General features: G+C 40.0%; 1 protein-coding gene across 2 annotated transcripts in view; it reads right to left on the bottom strand.

Moving 5' to 3' along the window:
• LOC122553564 (inverted formin-2-like) overlaps positions 1–22,682 on the bottom strand; it is an 81,592-nt gene that overhangs the window by 45,422 nt on the left and 13,488 nt on the right. For both annotated transcript variants that reach the window (XR_015757900.1, XM_043697555.2), the window contains exons 4-8: positions 20,505–20,661; positions 17,816–17,849; positions 12,658–12,790; positions 8,679–8,820; positions 8,052–8,384 (exon numbers count right to left, since the gene is read on the bottom strand). Coding sequence is in view for 1 of the 2 variants with exons in the window: in XM_043697555.2 (XP_043553490.2) it covers positions 8,052–8,384; positions 8,679–8,820; positions 12,658–12,790; positions 17,816–17,849; positions 20,505–20,661 (799 nt within the window). In the remaining variant the exon portion in view is untranslated. The remainder of the gene's footprint in view (positions 1–8,051; positions 8,385–8,678; positions 8,821–12,657; positions 12,791–17,815; positions 17,850–20,504; positions 20,662–22,682) is intronic.

Below are 22,682 nucleotides of genomic sequence, written 5' to 3'. Positions count from 1 at the left end.
TGTGATAACTAATGGCAATTTAGATGATTGAATAAATTTTAGAGACTAGCCAAGTATGATTAAAAAAGTGAAAGATGAAGAACATAAGAGAAAGCTGACTAGAAATATGAAGATTCATAGTTAGAGTTTCTACAACTATATAAAAACTAAAAGAATATCTATGTAAATATTGGTCCCTTAGAGGGTGATGTATGGGAATTAATAATTGGAAAAAATGAAATGGAAGAAACGTTGAACAGATATTTTGTGTCAGTCTTCAAAGAGACCTTGGAGTGCAGGTTCATAGCTCCTTGAAAGTGGAGTCGCAGGTAGATAGGATAGTGAAGAAGGCATTTGGTATGTTTTCCTTTATTGGTCAGAGTATTGAGTACAGGAGTTGGGAGGTCATTATGTGGCTGTACAGGACATTGGTTAGGCCACTGTTGGAATATTGTGTGCAATTCTGGTCTCCTTCCTATCGGAAAGATGTTGTGAAACTTGAAAGGGTTCAGAAAAGATTTACAAGGATGTTGCCAGGGTTGGAGGATTTGAGCTATAGGGAGAGGCTGTACAGGCTGGGGCTGTTTTCCCTGGAGTGTCAGAGGCTGAGGGGTGACCTTATACAAAATTATGAGGGGCATGGATAGAGTAAATATGCAAAGTATTTTCCCTTGGGTTGGGGAGTCCAGAACTAGAAGACATAGGTTTAGGGTGAGAGGGGAAAGATATAAAAGAGACCTAAGGGGCAACGTTTTCACACAGAGGGTGGTATGTGTATGGAGTGGGCTGCCAGAGGAAGTGGTGGAGGCTGGTACAATTGCAACATTTAAGAGGCATTTGGAAGGGTATATGAATAGGAAGGGTTTGGAGGGATATGGGCTGGGTGCTGGCAGGTGGGACTAGATTGGGTTGGGATATCTGGTTGACATGGACAGGTTGGACCAAAGGGTCTGTTTCCATGCTGTACATCTCTATGACTATGACTCTATAAATTACAGCCTAAGAATACTTTAAAATGAAGAGCTAAAGAGAGGGATAAATGTAAAACAATCACAATTAAAAGGGAAAAGGTACTTGTGATGACACTGTGGCTTAAGAGTTTTAATTTGTCTGTTTTTTGAAGAGAGGTTGAGACAAAGTTTGTTTCAAGGTAATAAAATAAAGAGCTTCTGTGACCTTGGGCCACTTTTTCAAAGTTGTAACAACAGAAGCAACATGAAGGTTGGGGTGAAGCTTCCACAGAACCAGGATTTTAGTTTAGCTTTCAGTAGCTGTTGGGGTTTGGAAGCTGCTATGCATCTTTCCCTGCCACAACAAAATGTTTGATTTCTCTTTCTCTATCAGAATTTTGATGTTCATTCGTACTGGACCGGAGAAATTTTGCATGTGAGACAATCTATTTTACTGAATTAGCTTCTGTTAAGGGTGTGTTTATGGGGTATTACTATCTTGGAACAGCTAATCAGTGGTAGTTAACATATCTTGTTAAGTATTTCAATAGAGTTATAGTTAAGACCATTTTTAAAAATCTTATTTGGTCTGCATTTTAACTATAGTGTAAGAATAAAGTGTGTTTCGTTTAAAGTCAAGTAGTTTGACAAATCAAATTGCATCTGGAACACAATGCCTTACACTTACCTTTAAAAATAAGAAAAAAGTTGGGGTCTAGGCTATCATCTTAATATAGAGTCATAGATCATACAGCATGAAAACAGACCCTTCTCTCCAATTAGTCCACACCAACCATGTTCCCAAATTAAACTAGTCCCATTTGCCTGAATTTGGCCCATATCCCTCTAAACCTTTCCTATTCATATGCTTTTCTAAATGCCTTTTAAATGTTGTAACTGTACCTACATCCACCACTTCCTCTGGCAGTTTATTCCACACTTGGACCACGCTCTGCGTAAAAAGGTTGGCTCCATATCCTTTTTAAAACTTTCCCTCTCACCTTAAAATTATGGACCCTAGTTTTGAACTCCCCACCCTAGGAAAAAGACCCTTGTTTTTCACCTTATTACTGTTCCTCATGATTTTATATTCCTGTATAAGGTTATCCGTCAACCTACTATTGCCCTTATTTTTGTTAGTTTTTCCAATGTGTTATGGAGCAGAGGCCTCTTCTGAAGAACTATATGCAGTTCTGGGTGCCCTGCTATTGGAAGGTTATTATTAAAGAATTGGAGAGCATTCAGAAAACATTTACTAGGATATGCCAGGAATGGAGGGTTTGAGAGATAAAAATAGGCGGATAGAGTATGTGAAAAAAAAGTCCTAGCCTATTCAGCCTATTTTTAGATCTCAAACGCTCCATTCTTGGCAATGTCCTAGTAAATCCTTTCCGAGCCCTCTCCAATTTAATGATAACCTTATTATAACAAGGCAACCAAAACTGCATTCAGTTCTCCAGAAGAGGTCTCTGGAAAACTAATAGAAATAAAGGCAAACAAACCCTTTAGAAGCAATGCCATACACCTGAGACTACTGAAAGAACAGACTGTAGGGGGTGTAGAAACTTTAATTGTGATCTTCCAGAATTTTCAGGATTCTGGTGAACATCAGGCCAGTTTGAAATCTCAAATGTAGGATCTCTATTCAGTAAAACTGGAGATTGAAAGGAGGAAATTTCAAACCAGTTAGCATTCTGACTATCATTAGGAAAATATTAAATCCATTACCGAGGAGATAATAGCAGTACATTCAAAAATCATAATATTTTCAGACAGAGTCAACATGGTTTTGTGAAGCTGAAATTGGGTTTGACTAATTTATTAGTGTTATTTGAGCAAACACTAAGCACTTTTTTTTGCTGGATGTAGGCACCACTGTCTGGGCTAGCATTTATTGACCACAGCGTAGGTGTTAAGAATCAACTAATTTCTGTGGCTCTGGATTCACATATAAGCCAGTCAAGGTAAGGAAAGCAGATCTACTTCCCAAAAGGACATTAATGAATCAGATGGGTTTTACAATAATTGACAGATTTTACATGGTCACCATTAGTCCAACTTTTCATTCCAGATTTTAACTGAGTTCACATATCACCATCTGCTATTGAACATTTGTCTGCAGAACATAAACTTGAGTTTCTGGATTACTCATCCAGTTGATAAAGAGACCCTGTAGATATGTTGTGCTTGGATTTCCAAAAGACATTTGATAAAATACCACATCAAAGTTACTGCACAATATCATGTTGCAGGGGTTATCATAGTAACATGGATAAAGCAAGTTTTGAGAAGATTTGTAGTTCAGGTTGAGGTTTCGGATGTAGGTTTGCTTGCTGAGCTGAAAGGTTCATTTCTGGACATTTCGTTAACTTACTAGATAACATCTTCAGTGGGCCTCAGGCGAAGCAATGCTGAAAATTCCTGCTTTCTATTTATATGTTTGGGTTTCTTTGGGTTGGTGATGTCATTTCCTGTGGTGATGTTATTTCCTGTGGTGAAGTCACTTCCTGTTCTTTTCTCAGGGGGTGGTAGATGCGGTCTAACTCGACGTGTTTGTTGATAGAGTTCCAGTTAGAATGCCATGCTTCTAGGAATTCTCATGTGTGTCTTTGTTTGGCTTGTCCTAGGATGGATGTGTTGTGTCGAAGTGGTGTCCTTCCTCCTCCGTATGTGAGATACTAATGACAGAGGGTCATGTCTTTTTGTGGCTAGTTGGTATTCATGTATCCTGGTGGCTAGTTTTCTGCCTGTTTGTCCAATGTTGTGTTTGTTACAGTCCTTGCACAGTATTTTGTAAATGACATTAGTTTCGCTCATTGTCTGTATAGGGTCTTTCAAGTTCATTAGCTGCTTTTTTAGTGTGTTGGTGGGTTTGTGAGTAGCCCACAAAAACAGCAGCTAATGAACTTGAAAGACCCTATACAGACAACAAGCAAAACTAATGTCATTTACAAAATACTGTGCAAGGACTGTAACAAACACTACATTGGACAAACAGGCAGAAATCTAGCCACCAGGATACATGAACACCAACTAGCAACAGAAAGACATGACCCTCTGTCACTAGTATCCTCACATATGAACGAGGAAGGACACCATTTCGACTGGGACAACACATCCATCCTAGGACAAGCCATACAAAGACATGCATGAGAATTCCTAGAAGCATGGCATTCTAACTGGAACTCTATCAACAAACACGTTGAGTTAGACCGCATCTATCACCCCCTGAGAAAAGGAACAGGAAGTGACTTCACCACAGGAAATAACATCACCACAGGAAATTGCATCACCAACCCAAAGAAACCCAAACATATAAATAGAAAGCAGGAATTTTCAGCATTGCTTCGCCTGAGGCCCACTGAAGATGTTACCTAGTAGGGTAACGAAATGTCTGGAAATGAACCTTGCAGCTCAGTGAGCAAACCTACACCCAAAACATGGATAAAGGATTGGTTAGCTAATAGAAAGCAGCAAGTAGGGACAGGTGGATAACTTTTAGGCTGGTGAACTGTAACTAATAGACTATCACAGGAAATAATGCCAGGCCTCATTTATTTACAATGTATAATAAGGAACAGCACCTCATTTTCCACTTAGAACATAGAACATAGAACATAGAAGAATACAGCGCAGTACAGGCCCTTCGGCCCTCGATGTTGCGCCGATCCAAGCCCACCTAACCTACACTAGCCCACTATCCTCCATATGCCTATCCAATGCCCGCTTAAATGCCTATAATGAGGGACCTTACAGCTTCAAAGTCTTAACATTGAATTTAATAATTTCAGAAAGTGACCACACTTATGTCTGTTCTCCATTTTTCTGGCATTCTCTCTCCTCCCCTGTCCCCTGGCTGCCATATTTGTGAATAGTTTACTTTACACTGAGTAAAGAGGACCAATTCTCTCACTTTCACACTTTAAATTACACCCCTTTTACATGTTCCTTCCTTCACTATGACAACCCCTTCGTCCCCTGTATTGGATCTCCACATCATCTGCCCTCTTACTTCTCCTCTGCCTCTGTTAAAAATATTAAAAAGTGATTATTCAAACGAAGGACAAATTATTAAAGTGGGTTTCTAGAATTAAGGAAAGCTTTGGAATTAATACTTGCTAATGTGTATTTCTACATGAGCACTGGAATTTGTATCACATTATTGTGAAGATGGATGGAACCAAGTGAGATTCTTTGTTTTGGAGTTTATCTCTGTGAATTAGCTAGTGCATAGCCAGTTGGCAAGATGGGTTGAGAGAACCAGCAAAGAGATTATGTTAGTTTTGGGTTATGTTGCAGCCATTAGCTCCTTGGAGATCAAGAGTTAAAGTCAGAGTAAGATCTGGATCCATTTAAGCTGCCTGTAATTGGAAGCTGATATTCAATATAAAACAAAGTTAGAAATTGGGGTGGGGGGGAGGGGAGAGAATAATAAAAGGAAGGTTTGATTACCTGGAAGCTAAAGGGATAAAAAGCTGTAATAATCTTCAAAAATAGGCAGATAACCTTACTGCAGTTGATGTCCGGAAGTGATCATTTGGTTGCAATTTGAAATCATAGCAGCAGGCTTTACATCATGGTGTAGGGTTTGTAGGGAGGTCTAACCTAGAATTGTGGAATCTGGAGTCAGGAAATCAGTGAAGAAATTAGAAATTTACTTTTTTTAACATGCATTTACAGGATGTGAGTGTCGCTGGCCAGGCCAGCATTTATTGTAGATCCCTCATTGGTCAGAGGGCAGTTGCGAGTCAACCACATTGTTGTTGTGTCTGGAATCAGCTAAGGACAGTAGTTTCCTTCCCTGAAAGGGTTAAGTGAACCAAGTGAGATTTCCCAACTATCAGCAACAGTCTTATCACCACCATTTGACTCAGATTTTTATCGAATTCAAATGTTACCATCCACCATGGCGGGATTTGAACCTGTCTCTGGAATAATAGTCGAACGACAACATCATTGAGTTATCACCAAGATTAAGGAGCTTGGTTGAAAGTTAATGGAAGGACTTCCCCAATGAAACTAGATAAAGGAACTCTTTGGAGAGAAAATAGAAAATAAGAAATAGGACTGTGTTTACAGCATTTATCTTTGTAAGTTTGGGTTCAAAAGTGTCACACAAGTGTCAGACAATGTTTGTTTCAATGGCACTATCTTCACTGCATCAACATCCTGAAAGGTTACTATTGAATAGAAACTGATCTGGACTAGTCTCATAAATCCTGTAGGCACAAGAACAGGAAAGAACTTTACAGTCCCCAAGATTTATTCACCATCTACAAGGCACAAGTCAGCAGTATATTGGAATGCTTGTTGTATTGGGTTGGAACCCTGAAATAGTATGCTGTTTTAGCTCTTTGATTCAAAACTTGTTTTTAAAAAGAGGATTGGTGTAAATTCATTGACTGGCTGACAAAAGTTCAGTGTGGGATGAACGAGATGTAACTGTTAAAAGTGTCAAAGAAACTTCAAACAGACTGGATTTTGATTTCTTGTTGCTAAAAGAATACAAGGGGCTGATGATTCCCCACTCAAGACCAAGATATTCCATGTAGATTTTGTCCCAAACTGCAGGAACGTTTTGTGTTTGTCCCTTTGAAAAACACATACAGACATGGCTTAAAAAGCCACTTTGAATTGTGCTGGAGTGGGTTCATGGAATGAACTTGGGTTCAAATATTCTGTGAAGGTCACGGTTGAAGAACTACGCCTCGTCACTCCTGTGTTGCAGGTAAAGATTTCTCCTGACACTGAATGCTGGAATTCAATCAACTGGCAGCCAGATGAAAGGGAACCAGGACAACAAAAGGACTCTGTATCACCCTGAATGTTTGAATTCAATCACAGTTGAAAGACACACAGGGTTTAGTGTGCTTCCCTCTCACTTCACCTGATAAATGGGCTATGCTCTGAAAGCTTGTGATTTCAAATAAAACTGTTGGATGATTACCTGGTGTTGTCTGATTTCTGACTTTGAAAGAAATAGAGAATTTTGACCAGTCCTCAAAATTAAAACGTTTGAAAGCTTCTGTTCAAATACAGATGTCAATGCTACCAGTAACCTCCACTGCAATGGCCGCAATGTTCAATCATCCTTTCTTTTGAATAATCCTTATATGTTTTCACTTTCCTTTGGACTCTCATCTTATTTCTATTCTGTCTGTGGTGTATTGTGTTACTAATTGTTCTCAAGTTTAGTAATACACATACTCTTTTGTTAAGTCAAGAAAGCCTGGTTAAATTGGCTTCTTTTATTTTTATTTGGGTTGGAAAATCCACAAGGATTCACTTTTAAGTTAACCTTGTGTGACTAATAGAGGTGGATAAAAAAGTTCATCCCTCTTCATCTGAGAGCTTGAGGATTTATGGTACCCAGTCTGGAACTGTAACAAATTGGGGACCTTTGCTCGAGGTAAGGACATTACAATACTTTTGACTTGCATTAATGAATTTAGCTTCAATAAAACTCAACATGCTTGACACCATTCAGCACAAGATAGCCGACTTAACTGGCACCTTATCCACCACCTTCAACATTCACTCTCTTCACCACAGTAGCAGCAGTATGTACCATCTACAAGATGTATTGTGGTAACTCACCAAGGCTTCATTGACAGTACTTTTCAAACCCATGCCATTGCCACCTTGAAGGACAAGCACAGTGGATGCAGAGAATCCCACCATCTACACGTTCCCCTCCAAGTCACCACCCATCCTGACTTGAATCTACATCCCTGTTCCTTCACTGTTGCTGAATCAAAATCCTCAAACTCCCCTTGTGACAGACCTATGGGTATGTCTACATTAGATAGATAGCAGCAGTTCAGGATGTTAATTCACCAGAACCTGCTCAAGGGCACTTAGGGATGAGTAATAAATGCCAGTCTAACCAATGATGCCCAGGTGGTGCAAAATAATTAAACAAACAGCTATAGAGCTAAGTTAAACAGTGCTTGTATTGTGCAATTCTTTTTGATATACAATAACATTTGTTTTTGTTTAAAAAAGTGAAATCTTCTGTCAGTTTTTTGCTAGCTGTTTGAATTTCTTATTTAAATGTTAGCTGTCCCTAATTGGATTGTAATAGGCACTCTCTCATTGTAAAGGTACATATCACAAACCTACCTGAAGCTGCTTTTGAGAGTTTTTGCCAACTCAGCTTTTTCATCCGCAAAGATGGTCTTGGAATATCTGTCTTATCTAAACAGGTAGGAAGAGATCCAGGTGGTGCTGGGGGAGGAGGAGGTGGAGGGGGAGGTGGAGGAGCAAGAGTTGGTGCAAGTGAGGTAGTGGTAGAATAAGTACACTTTAGACTTTCTTCTGTTGAAGCTTCAGGTTCAGGCCAATCATGATTTTCAGGTTTACTAGCAATCAACTCTTCTTTCATTGTCTGATTGTTTCTCTCCAGTTTAACTGATACGAGTCTTTTCATGAATGCATTGACATCAGTTTCTGGACCTGTGCATAGTAAAACATTTGATGTATTAATGCTTCAACATCTTTTTTAAATTGTAAAGCTACTTGGAATTATAAACGGAAGAAGAAATAAATTTTCAACCTCAATTTCATAGATTCAACTTAAAGGTATCACATTTACAACGAATCTCAAAGTGTAAGCTGTGAACTAGTAAAATTGAACGATGAACAAGGAGTGACTTTTTTTCATCAGATGACCAGAAGCAATTATTTGCATTAATCACAATTTGAACTACCTTTATAATGTAGGCATTTTATCAGACAATATTTCCTTACTGTCATGAGCAATTAGGATGGCTCTATTCACCAGGATTTCTAGGACTTCCCAGAGCAGGGCACCGCTACTGTCAGATGGTTCCAGCTGCAGGAGGCCCTGGAGAATTGACAGAAGCTGAATAGAAGCTGGTGAGGCGTGCACCTAGAATTGAAAACAAAGGTGAAAATGAATCTACTGGATGTAAATGTACATAAAACATTGAGGAAATATGGAAATTGTAAAAGATTCATTTTCCTTTTCAGTTCAAATTATTTTTCTCCCTCTTTAGTTGTTCTACCTTTTTACCCATGATGCAATTTAATCATCCACAAAGCAGCAAACTATTTGAGAAAGGAAAGCTGTTCGACAAAGAGGTTACTCGGGCTTTACTAAAAGCTGATTTGGAGCTACTGCAAAAATAAATTATATTACAGTTTATTGTGCAAATACGAATGAAGTTAAAGAGAGAAATTGGGATTAATTGATTATGCCCGTGCATCCAATTACAATAAAGTTAGATTTGCTAAAATCTGTCATAAATAATTGTCATAATCAAAAAGGTGAATTGAAGTTAATGTCAATAATTAACAACATCAGAATTCTCGAAGTCAAAAAAGGGATAATCTGAAAAGACTGTTATTAAGAGTTCCTGAGCATAAGACCATAAGGTACTGCAACAGAATTAGGTCTTTCAGCTGATCAGGTCTGTTCTGTCTTTCAGTCATGGCTGATATGTTCCACAACCCCATTCTCCTGATTTCTCCCATCAACCCTTAATCCGTTTAAACCCCTTACTAATCAAAAGCCTGACTATCTTTGTCTTAAATGCCCTCAATGACTTGGCCTCCACAGCCTTTTGAAGCAATGAATTCCCCAGATTCTTTATATTCTGGCTGAAGAAATTCCTCCTCATCTCAGTTTGAAAGTGTCAGCCTATCTCTCTGAGGCTGTGCTATTGAGTCCTAGTCTCTCCTACTTGTGGAAACATCTTCTCCATGTCCACTCTATTCAGGCCTATCAGTATTTTGTTAGTTTCAATGTGATTCCTCCTTTATCCTTCTAAACTCAGTTGAGTACAGACTGAGAGTCCTTAACCATAGAACATAGAACATAGAACATTACAGCGCAGTACAGGCCCTTTGGCCCTCGATGTTGCGCCGCCCTGACATACTAATCTGAAGCCTATCCCACCAACACAATTCCATGTACATCCATATGCCTGTCCAATGATGACTTAAATGCACTTAAACTTGGCGAATCTACTACCGATGCAGGCAAAGCATTCCATACCCTTACTACTCTCTGAGTAAAGAAACTACCTCTGACATCTGTCTTATACCTATCTCCCCTCACTTTAAAGTTGTGTCCCCTCGTGTTTGCCGTTCCCATACTTGGAAAAAGGCTCTCCCTGTCCACCCTATCTAACCCTCTGATTATTTTGTATGTCTCTATTAAGACACCTCCCAACTTTCTTCTCTCTAACGAGAACAGCCTCAAGGTCCTCAGCCTTTCCTCGTAAGACATTCTTTCCATACCAGGCAACATCCTAGTAAATCTCCTCTGCACCCTTTCCAAAGCTTCCACATCCTTCTTATAATGTGGTGACCAGAACTGTACACAATACTCCAAGTGGGGCCGTACCAGAGCTTTGTACAGCTGCAGCATAACCTCCTGGTTCCGGAACTCAATCCCTCTATTAATAAAGGCCAAGATACTGTATGCCTTCTTAACAACCCTGTCAATCTGGGTGGCAACTTTCAAGGATCTGTGTACAGGGACACCGGGATCTCTCTGCTCATCTGCACTCCCAAGAATCTTACCATTAGCCCAGTACTTTGCATTCCGATTACTCGTCCAAAGTGTATCACCTCACACTTGTCCACATTAAACTCCATTTGCCACCTCTCAGCCCAGTTCTGCATCCTATCTATGTCTCTCTGCAACCTACTACATCCTTTGTCACTATCCACAACTCCACCGACCTTAGTGTTGTCCGCAAGTTTACTAACCCACCCTTCTAAGCCCTCATACAGGTCATTTATAAAAATGACGAACAGCAGTGGACCCAGCACCGACCCTTGCGGTACGCCGCTAGTAACTGGACACCAAGATAAACATGTTCCATCATCTACAACCCTTTGTTTTCTTTCAGCAAGCCAATTACTGATCCAAACTGCTATGTCTCCCACAATCCCATTCCTCTGCAATTTGTATAATAGCCTACTGTGGGGAACCTTATCGAATGCCTTGCTGAAATCCATATACACCGCATCAACTGGTTTACTCTCATCTACCTGTTTGGTCACTTTGTCAAAAAACTCAATAAGATTCGCGAGGCACGACCTTCCCTTCATAAAACCGTGCTGCTGACTGTCCCTGATCAGATTATTTTCTCAATGGTTATAAATCCTATCTCTTATAACCTTTTCCAACACTTTACCAACAACTGAAGTGAGACTCATTGGTCTGTAATTACCAGGGTTGTCTCTACTACCCTTTTTGAACAAGGGAACCACATTTGCTATCCTCCAGTCCTCAGGCACTATTCCTGTAGACAATGATGATTTGAAGATCAATGCCAAAGGCTCGGCAATCTCTTCCCTTGCTTCCCAGAGGATCCTAGGATAGATGCCATCTGGCCCAGGGACTTGTCTATTTTCACACTCTGCAGAATTTCTAATACCTCTTCCTTGTGAACCTTAATCTCTTCTAGTCTAGATGCAAGTATCTCTGTATCTTCCTCGCCAACATTTTCATTTTCTATAGTGAACATTGTTGAAAAATATTTATTTAGTGCTTCCCCTATCTCCTCTGACTCCACACACAACTTCCCACTATTATCCTTGATTGGCCCTAATTTAACTCTCGTCATTCTTTTATTCCTGACATACCTATAGAAAGCCTTAGGGTTAACCTTGATCCTATCTGCCAACAACTTCTCATGTCTCCTCCTGGCTCTTCTGAGCTCTCTTTTTAGGTCTTTCCTGACTTCTTTGTAACCCTCAAGTGCCCGAACTGATTTTTCACATTTTGTCCTAACATAAGCCACCTTCTTCTTCTTGACCAGGGATTCCACTTCCTTAGTAAACCACGGCTCACGCATTCTATATCTTCCTCCCTGCCTGACAGGTACATACTTATCTAGGACACACAGGAGCTTTTCCTTGAATAAGCTCCACATTTTTAATGTGCTCATCCCCTGCAGTTTCCTTGCCCATTCTACGCTTCCTAAATCTTTCCTAATTGCATCATAATTTCCCTTCCCCCAGCTGTAACTCTTGCTCGGTGGAGTACACCTATCCCTTTCCATCACTAAAGTAAACCTGACAGAATTGTGATTGCTGTCTCCAAAGTGCTCACCTACTTCCAAATCTAACACCTGGCCAGGCTCTTTTACCCAGTCCTAAATCTAAAGTGGCTTCTCCCCTTGTAGGCCTGCCTACATAGTGTGTCAGGAAGCCCTCCTGCACACGCTGGACAAAAACTGACCCATCTATAGTACTTGTACTGTAGTGTTCCCAGTCAATATTTGGATAGTTGAAGTCCCCCATTACAACTACCCTGCCTCTCTCATTCCTCATATGACAAGCCTTTCATTCCTAGGATCATGCTTGTGAACCTCCTCGGAACCTCCTTTAATGCCAGCACATCCTTCCTTAGATAGAGAGCCCAAAACTGCTTACAATATTCCAAATGTGGTCAGAGCCTTATACAGCCTCAGCAGTCCACCTCCCCTCTTGTATTTTAGACCTCTTGAAATGAATGCTAACATTGCATTTGCCTTCCTAACTACCAACTGAACCTATATGTTAACCTTAAGAGAATCCTGAACTCCGACTCCTAAACCCCTTTGTGCTTCAGATTTATGAATCCTTTCTCCATTTATTAATTTAAGAACTAGTACACAATGTTCCATTAATAATATATGGCATAAATGATGATTCTTACAGTTATATGTAGTATATAGTTTCTGGGCAATATAATAGATTATGATCTTACTTTACTAAACAATGCTGCAAAAACATCTTGATGGCAGTTCATATCATGGATTTTTGTTAAATCTTCGTCATCTTCTGCCCGGGCTTCCTCAAATTTGGAACACTGGATTAGTAGATCTGCATCATCTATTTTTCTGAAAACAATAATACTAACAATATAGAACATTTTATCTTGCAGTGGGTGAATTTGTGTCGGTGTTTTCTGCTGGAAACTGAGTATTTGCTGGAGAAAAGTTTCTGACAGTAAAATTTAATTGTCAGTGAGACCTCTGAGGCAAAATTCCCAAATCTTAACACTCTCATGGGAAAGGCTCCCACCCTTCATGTCTAGATTTTAAAAAGTGAAATATAATTTTTCCTTTCCTTTTCACATGAAGATGCAGACTCAAGTTCAGAGCAATAGAATTCAGTCTATTATTTTCAGATGCAAATGTCTCAACCATAAACAGAAATTCTATCATTTTATGATCACATTTAACTTGAGAATTCTTGACTATGATGCCTTTATTAACCCTGTCTCATTACACATTAGCAAGAATAAAATGGTTCCAGAACATATTGTTATAAGGAATTGTCCCAACTATAAAACTCATCCTTCAAGCAACCTTGTCTAATTTAATTTGTCCAATATTTATGGAGATTAAAATCTTCCATCCTTTTTGCATTATGCCTCCTACAATCTCCCTTTATTCAGGCTACTTGGATCTAGGAATACCACAGCGATACTTGATCATGACTTCATCTAACATGGCTATCTTCAACGGACATGAGCTATGGCTGACCATTCTCTGTTTAAAATATAGGACTGAATTTTCTCATTTCTGGCAGCATATTTTTCTCAACTGACCCCTGGTCCATCATGGCCCATTCTGTGTTTCATCCCATTTGTTATTCAACCGTCCTCTTCAGTACTCATCTCCTGGAATCATGTGGCATAAGAGGTGGAAGTGCTCATCAATGCTGGGACTTTGTTACTGTTAGACTGAATTTAAGCTTCAAGGATTAAGTGGAGACATCTGCCCCTCTGGACGCAGGTGGAGGCGGCCACAGGAGCAGGTGAGTGCTGAGGTGGCTGTTTTGAAGGCAAACCTTAGTTCTCCTACACGTTGGCCTAATTTTATAAAATGTTGCTTGGCCCTCTGATCCTTGTTCACCCCTTATACCACCTATGCCACTTCAAACTCCTAGACTACCTCCATAGCTCCTCAATCAGTGACCACTATGGGTCGATATCAGTCGCCATGTTGGGATGAAAAGAACAATAAACATCTCGCGGACCAATAGAGACTTCATTCATTTATGTTACTGATGGAAAAATCCCTTTTATTCATAAATCCAATCAAAGATTTCATATTCCTTAAAGTGGTCAATCTGTTATAAAACAAACATCTATTCAGTAATCACCTCAAAGAAGCCAATTCTTTAATACCCTCTTAAAATTGTCAATCAAATTGTACTCACACTCCACTGGGATGGGAGGTTTTCAAGCTTTGCAAACTCAACCACGCATTTATAATAGGTTTATCTTTAGAAACAGCCTTTGGGGGATGTTATACTGATAAAAGGGATAGCCATGGGTACATCCATGGGCCCCAGCTATATCTGCCTCTTTGTCGGATACATGGAACAGTCCATCTTCTGCAGTTATATTGGCACCATTTCCCACCTTTTCCTCCACTACATTGATGACTGTATTGACGCCACCTTGTGCTCCCATGAGGAGGTTGAACAGTTCATCAACTTCACTAACACCTTCCACCCTGACCTTAAATTCACCTGGACCATCTCGGACACCTCCCTCCCCTTCCTGGACCTCTCCGTCTCCATCTCTGGTGATCGACTCAACACAGACTTCTATTTCAAAACCACAGATTCCAACATCTACCTGGTCTACACCTCCTCCCACTGCTCCCCCCCCCCCCCCCCCCCAGTAAAGATGTGATCCCTTACTCCTAATTCCTCCGCCGTATTTGCTCCCTGGAGGAGCAATTCCACTCCAGGACATCCAAGCTGACCTCCTACTTCAATGACCACAATTTCCCCTCCCATGTGATTAACAATGCCCTCCAGCACATCTCCTCCACTTCCTGCACCTCCGCCCTTGAATCCCACCTCTCCAACAGCAACAACCCCCTGGTCCTCACCTTCCACCATACTAATCTCCGGATACAGTGCTTTATCCTCTACCATTTCTGCACCTACAATCAGACCTCACCACTAAACATATATTTCCCTCCCCATCCCTATCTGCATTTTGCAGAGACTTTTCCCTCTGAGACTCCCTCGTAAGATCCACGCCCCCCCCACCATCAATCCCCTCCACACCCGCCACCTTCCCTTGCTGCCACAAGCAGTGTAAAGCCTGCACCACACCTCCCCCCTCACTTCCGTCCAAGGCCCCAGTGGGTCTTTTCACATCCAAAGAGATTTGTCTGCACATCCAAACACCTCATCTACTGTATCTGTTGCTTTTGATACAGTCTCCTCGATGTCGGGGAGACAGGACGCCAACATGCTGAATGTTTCAGGGAACATCTCTGGGGCACACGCACCAAACAACCCCACCGCTCTGTGGACTACCACTTCAATTTCCCCCCCACACCACTCCGCCAAGGACATGCAAGTCCTGGGCCTCCTCTACCACCAATTCCAAGCCACCTGACAACTGGAAAAAGAATGCCTCATCTTCCGCTTTGAAACCCTTTCACCTCATAATGTCAACACTGACTTCACTAGTTTCCTAATCTCCCCTCACCTCACCTCATCCCAGATCTAACCGTCCAACTCGGCACCGCCCTTTTGACCTGTCCTACCTGTCCATCTTCCTTCCCACCTATCCACTCCACCCTCCCCTCCAACCTAACACCATCACCCCCAACCTGCATCTATCTATCCCAGCTACCTTCCCCCTAACCCCACCCTCTTATTTATCTCTCAGCCCCCTTCCCCCCCCAACCACCCCTACATTCCTGATGAAGAGCTTATGCCCAAAACGTCAACTCTCCTGCTCCTCAGATGCTGCATGACCCATTGTGTTTTTCCAGTGCCACAATTTTCGACACAAATGTTATACTGAAGTCAATTGAAACTGCAGGAACAGATGGAATTTGTTTTCTAGACTGCAACTGATAGCCTGTCAATTAATGTACGATAACAATATATTTTCACTCTAGCTGAAAATGGAGCCAAGCTCTTTTCAATTGTTAAAAAGCTGATGATGAAAATAACTTCAGATCATGATCTGCTCCCAAAGAACATGCACGATTCCACCATAAATTAGTGACTCCCACAATGAAAATTAAGACTCTTGGAGCAGCAAAAACAGAGTCTATTTGAACTCAGGACTGATTTCAATGGCCTGGTAAGTTTAACTTTCCCACTTGTTTGATTTATGCCTCAGACTTTCTCCTACTTACAAAAAAATGGGATCTATCAGAAATGGGGTTTGGAATTCCACATCTAAGATCACCCATGTCATTTCTAAAGGTCTCTGCAGTTGTCCTATCTGTGGAAATCTGATTCTTGTGTTCACTCTTTGCTACGAGGTATGTTTTGGATTTAATTTCATATTTATCAAACCCGAGTGCTGGAAGACCACTTAATGTTTGGAAATACCCATATGTTTTATTTCTTATGGAATCTGCAAGAATGGTTTTCTATTACTCCCTTGTGATGTTTTGCTATAAAGTAGAATTTGAAATGTCAGCAACTTTAGAAAACAGTTGTTTGAATGTAGTAACTAAAAGAATCTTCGATTTATGATGCAGTTTATGTGGATTTCAGCAAAGCATTTGACAAGGCTAATAAAGAAGATAAAAGCACATGAGGTTCTGGATAATTTGGAAGCTTGGATTCAAAACTGGCTAAGTGACAGTAGACAGAGGGTGGTGGTAGAAAGCTGTTTATGTGAATGGAGACTGGTGTCAGTGGTGTACCACAAGGATCAGTGCTGGGTCCCTTATTGTTGATTATGTATATATAAGTGATATACAAGAAAATGCGGAGGGATGATAAATAAGTTTGTGGATGACACAAAGATTGGCGGGATGGTTGACAGTGAGGAGGAAACTGTGAGATTACTGGAGGATATATCTTGATTGGTCAGATGGGCAGATAGTGGTAGATGGAATTTACCCTGATAAATGTGAGGTGATGCACTTTGGAAGACATAACAATACAAGGAAGTACTCAATGAATGGCAGGACACTATGAAGTTCAGAGGAAAAGGGGGTTCTTGGGGTACTTCTCCACAGATTCCTAAAGATGGCAGTCAGGTTAGTAAGGTAGTTAAGAAGGCATTTGGGACACTTGCCTTTATGAATTATGTCATGGATAACAAGAGCAGGGAGGTTATGTTGGAGCTGTACAGGACTTTGGTTAGGCCACAGCTAGAGTACTGAGTGCATTCTGATCACCACACTGTAGAAAGGGTATAATTGCATTGGAAGGGGTGCAAAGAAGGTTCACCAGGAAGTTTCCTTTAATGGAGCAGTATAATAATGAAGAGAGGCTTTGTAGAGCAGCTTAGTGGGGACCTGAGTGAGGTGCATAAGATTATGAGGGACATGGACAAGATGGATAGAGAGCAGCTATTTCCCTTATTTGAAAGGTCAATTCCAATCAGGCATAATTTAAGGTTAATGCCAGGAGGTTTAGAGGTTTTGAGGAAATTGTTTTATCACAGAGAATTGGGAATCTGGAATACATGGCCTGGGAAGGCATTTAAGACAGGAAATCTCACAAACTTTAATAATAACTTGGATGAGCACTTGAAATGTTAGGCAATGGGCCAAGAGCAGGAAAGTGGGACTAATGCAGATTTAGAATAGTTTTGTCAATGCTGGTTCAATGTACCAGAGGCCTCTTCTGTGCTGTATGATTCTATGATTTGATCATTTTGATGGTGAAGTGACATCTCATTTCTAAAAAGATGAAATTACATCTTTATCTTCACTGAAAAAGAACTACCTTTAATTAGAATTCAATTTTCAATGTTTTCCTGTCTGTGAATCTCAAGTTACAATTTATACACAAGTCAAAGTCTTTATTTCTAAGTAGATGCTTCCAGTAAATGTATATACCTTAAATACTGACTAAAACAATGTATTAGATTGCATTTTCCAAGCAGTAGCTTTTATTATTGTAGGAATAGTCCTTACCTCAGATTTGGCAGTGCTTCCAGCAAATGAAGACCTACAATAGAAAGAGATAATTCTTGTCAAATAGTTCAAAGCACAGTAATATCATTCATTTACCTTCTTTGTACGCAAGAACCAATTCATTTGGCCAAGTAATGTTTTTGAATCACTGACATGCTCTTTTCACAAAACAACATTATTTTTGTTTTTGGAACATTATAGTGATATTTATTTGATTTGATGCTGCTCAAAGAACACCTTGTCTGTTAATGTCACATACCTAATATTTAGATATACACATCCCATCATTTTTAACCATTCACGTTATTTTGTAATATGGACTACCATAGAGCCATCAAGCCATATAGAATGGAAACAGACCCTTGGGACCAACACATCTGTACTGACTAGACATCCCAATCTGACCTAATCCCATTTGCCAGTATTTGGTCCATATCCCTCTAAGCCCTTCTGATTCATATACCCATCCAAGTACCTCTTAAATGTTGCAATTTGTAGCTGCCTCCACAACACTCTCTGGCATCTCAGTCCATACACGCACTACCCTCTGTGTGAAAAAGTTACCCCTCAGGTCTTTTTAAAATCTTTCCTCTGTCACCTTAAAATTATGTCTGCTAGTTCTGGACTCCCCAGCCTAGGAAAAGACCTTGGCTATTCACCCTATCAATGTCCCTCATGATTGTATAAATCTCTATAAAATCACCTTAGTCTCTGATGCTCCAGGGAAAAAAGCCCCAACATAAGCAGCCTCTCCCTATAGCTCAAACCTTCCATATCCAGCAACATTCCTGTAAATCTTTTCTGCACCCTCTCAAATTTAAAAATACTTGTCCTATAGAAGGGCAACTAGAATTGTACACAGTATTCCAAAAGTGGCTTCACCAATGTCCTGTAAAGCTGCAACATGACATCCCAACTCCTACACTCAATGTCATCACCAATGAAGGCAAACATGTCAAATGCCTTCTTCACCACCCTGTCTACCTATGACTCCACTTTCAAGGAACTAGGTACCTGCACCCCTAGGTGTCTTTGTTCGGTAACACCCCCCAGGTCCCTACTATTAACTGTATGAGTCCTGCCCTGGTTTGTCTTACCAAAATACAACACTTCACATTTATCTAAACTAAACTTCATCTGCCACTCCTTAACCCATTGGCCCATCTGATTCATAGAAATATCTCTTGTATTCGATATGTCAGGACAATTAGTTTCAAATTAGGAAGTTAAGATAATAAGGGAAGTGTAATGGGATAGATTTTTTTGTAGCTCAGTTACCGGCAAGGATCACTGATCTACACTGTTGTAATAACCTCAAGAGCCAAGTGGATATATTTGTAAAGGGACAATAGATTATGGAATAAGATGAAAGGAAAGATATAGAGGTTTGTTGGGTATAGTTGTTATTTTTTTATTTGAAAACCACTTACGTTCTTATTATTGGAAGTAAAAAGCCTAAGGTATGAACCCCAAATTCTTTTTTGCAGGTGAACAATATTTATTCTTACAATACCAGCACCATAAATGTGTAGGAGCTGGAACAAGTCACTCAGAGCCATTGAACTGAATCAAGCCTGGTCAGTTCATTGATACTTTTCACCAATTTCTTTATAGCCTCATCTAATAAAAAACATACTAATTTCAATTTTGACATGTCAGATTAGTTTTTTAATCTTTGTTGATTTAGATAAAGAAACAACTATCTTATATCTTTTAAACTGCCTGGTAGATTTAACAAATAAACATATTCTTTTGCCACTAGTAAGGGGAAAGTTCAGTTTAGAGATTTCTTTACCTTTAATTCCACTAACATAATTGACTTTAATTCTATATTGGTGACTGGGAAACATTAGATGGAATTTAATGCCCCCACCGATGGTGAATTTGATGGTTGGTGCGTGGGGATCCTGCTGCCTATCCCCTCTGCGCTGATTAAATCTGTGACAAGATGGCTCATACCTTCCCCTTATACCACCACAGAGATTCTTAACTGGACAATTTCTGAGTACTTAAGAGCCTCATCCTGCTACCACTGGTGTTAAGCCAGTGGCAGGTCAGGTACTTGCTATATATAAAGTCCAAAAATCAAACCCGGTTTACGAGCAGGCTTGAGGTGAGATCCCTCATTCAAAGGCACTCAAAGCTGGATGGAGGGATGTGGCATTGGGGAAATAGTTACTGAGAGCTGCCCCTGCCCTTGCTACCAACTCCCCTTCTCCCTCACCATGATCCCCATTCCATAACTCCCCCTCTTGTGATCTGTGGCCTGGATACAACGATGATGCTGGGGCTCAGGTGAGTGCATTACCACGAGCAGCCACATCTCCTTAATGGCACTGCAGAGCAATGAAGAGCGGTTGGTTCTGTTTGGCCATCAACTCTTAGTCTGTGGCAATTTGTCCTCCCACACTTTAGAAGTTGATTGCCATTTAATTCAATGAGCAATCTTGAAAGTGGATGACTGGATGATCTAGCCAGCTCTTTAACTGGTTAACAAGACTCCCATCGCTTGCATTAAATTGTGTCCATTATGGTCATTGCCTTAGTAGTCCTTTTGGATTGTATCAATAAATAGAGGAAGATGCCACAACAATCTATATCTAATACAAATATTATTTTTACCAAATAAAATAGACTATATAATATAGGTAATGTAAGATAAACAACACAAAATGTAGAGAAATATTACCAATGAATTCATTTCTGAGTCTTGCTCGTTTTTGCAAGTTTGCAGTTCCCAGAATAAGAGCGTTGATCACACTCAAGAGTGATACCAGATAAGGAACATTATCTGTTTGGAGTTCACTCATAATGGCATTTAATCCATATAAATATCTCTGTGCATTCTGTCAGAAAGAAACATACAATAATATATTTATTCTACTTGTGTATATTTATGTATTATATAAAACATAGAACAGGCCCTTCAGTCCACCATGTCTATGCTAACCATGATGCTATTCTAACTAATCCTATTTGCTTGCACATGGTACACATTCCTTTATTCTCTGCCTGTTCAGGTGTCTCTCTAAATACTTCTTTAACTTAGCTATCATATCTGCTTCTACTCCCTCCCTTGGCAGCATGTTCTAGGCACCTACTACTCTCTCTCCTTTAAACCTTCTTCCTTTCACGTTAAACATATGCCTCCTAGCATTTGCTATTTCCACCCTGGTAAAGAGACTGACTATCCACCTTATACATGCCTCCTCATAATCTTATATACTGCTATCAGATCACCCCTCAGACTCCAATGTTCTAATGAAAACAATCCAAGTTTGTACAAATTCTTGATATAGCTAATACCCTCCAGTCCAGTCAACATCCTGGTAAACCTTTCTGCACCCTCTCAAAATCCCCCACATCCTTCCTATAGTGCAGCAACTAGAACTGTACACAGCACTCCAAAGTAGCCTAACTAAATATTTATCCAGCTACAACATGACTTGACAACTTTTATACTCAATGCCCCGACCAATGAAGGCAAGCATGTTGCATGCCTTCTCTACCACCATATCTATTTGCGTTGCCACATTCAGAAAGCTATGGACTTGGACTCCCAGATCCCTCTGTATATCAATGCTGTTCTCTTGCATTTGACCTCCCAAAATGCATCACCTCACACTTGTTTGGATTAAACTCCATCTGCCATTTCTCAGCCCAACAATGGATTGAAACAATATTTTACGCATTACAGTGCTAACACACTTATAAATTTATTGAATGTACGGAATACCATATAATTATGAATTTTTGAAGCAGTTTTGCTGGAAAATATATCAGTTATCAAAGGAAAATCATTTTGTACGTTAATCAAGATAATGACCTTTTTTGATATTATGCTGTAATTTAATGAGAACTAAAACATTTTTCATCAATGAATCAGCCATTAGAAACTGTAATATTGACACCATAGATCCATGCACCTAATTTACAATTTCTCTTTTGGAGAACAAAGAAAGAGCATCAAATGGGAGGATAAGAGATAGATGAAATTAGAGATATAGGCCAAGAAGTGGAAAAAATTCCAAGAAGATCTTTTAATGGATGGACATAAGTTGAAGTGATTGAATTATAGAGGAATGACCTGGGCAGCTGAAACAGTCAGCATTGATAATATGAGTAACAAGAGAAAAAACAGTGTTAGAAATGGAAGATATCAAGAGGGTGTATTTGAGTGAAAAGGACTAGAGAAAGCAAGAAAAATAGAATTGAGATAGAATATAATGGGTTCTGTGGGGTGATAACACTGACTGAAATGATCAATCGAAGACGGCAGGCATGTTTAGGGAAGTACGTGGACGTGGCCTGTAAGAGATTGTAATCTATAAGATTAGACCAGACTGGGTAAATCTCCAGAGAAGAGAAGTTCACTCAGCGTCTTGGAAACAATTTCTTGGTGTGGGATCATGGCCCAGGAGGAAGTAGGAGGTGTCAGAGTTGGTTTTCGACGTCTGTAAGGTTGCAGTCAGATTGTCAAAGACCATCAGTTCAGGTTTATTGACAATGTTAGAGTTAGATCTGAGAGAATGATGCCTTTCAGTTTCAGAGGGTAATAAGTTTAACTGAGTGAACAGAATGGAAAAATTGGCGAAGTCAAAGTTACGCCAGCAGCATCCACTATAGAGGGTTAAAAGTTTGGAGAAAAAGGTGTGTGTGGAACAAACATTCGGATGGCAAACTTCTGGCAGAAGGAGAGGGTGAAGAGTCACAGGCAATGGAAGGAAAACTCAATAATATATAAAACGCAGAGGACATTAATGAGTCATGATCATGGAAATGTCAGGAGAAAGCATGATTTTACAATGTAGCGAGGTAGGAGAGTTTAGTTTGAGTAGAGTGGCTATTACATATGCAGTAGAACGGT

This window comes from Chiloscyllium plagiosum, unplaced genomic scaffold, assembly GCF_037043375.1.
Source record: "Chiloscyllium plagiosum isolate Xiang-an unplaced genomic scaffold, Cpla_swu_hap1 HiC_scaffold_8, whole genome shotgun sequence".
NCBI lineage: Eukaryota > Metazoa > Chordata > Chondrichthyes > Orectolobiformes > Hemiscylliidae > Chiloscyllium > Chiloscyllium plagiosum.
The sequence above is the reverse complement of the archived record's forward strand: the minus strand, read 5'-3'. Positions and strand labels throughout refer to the sequence as shown.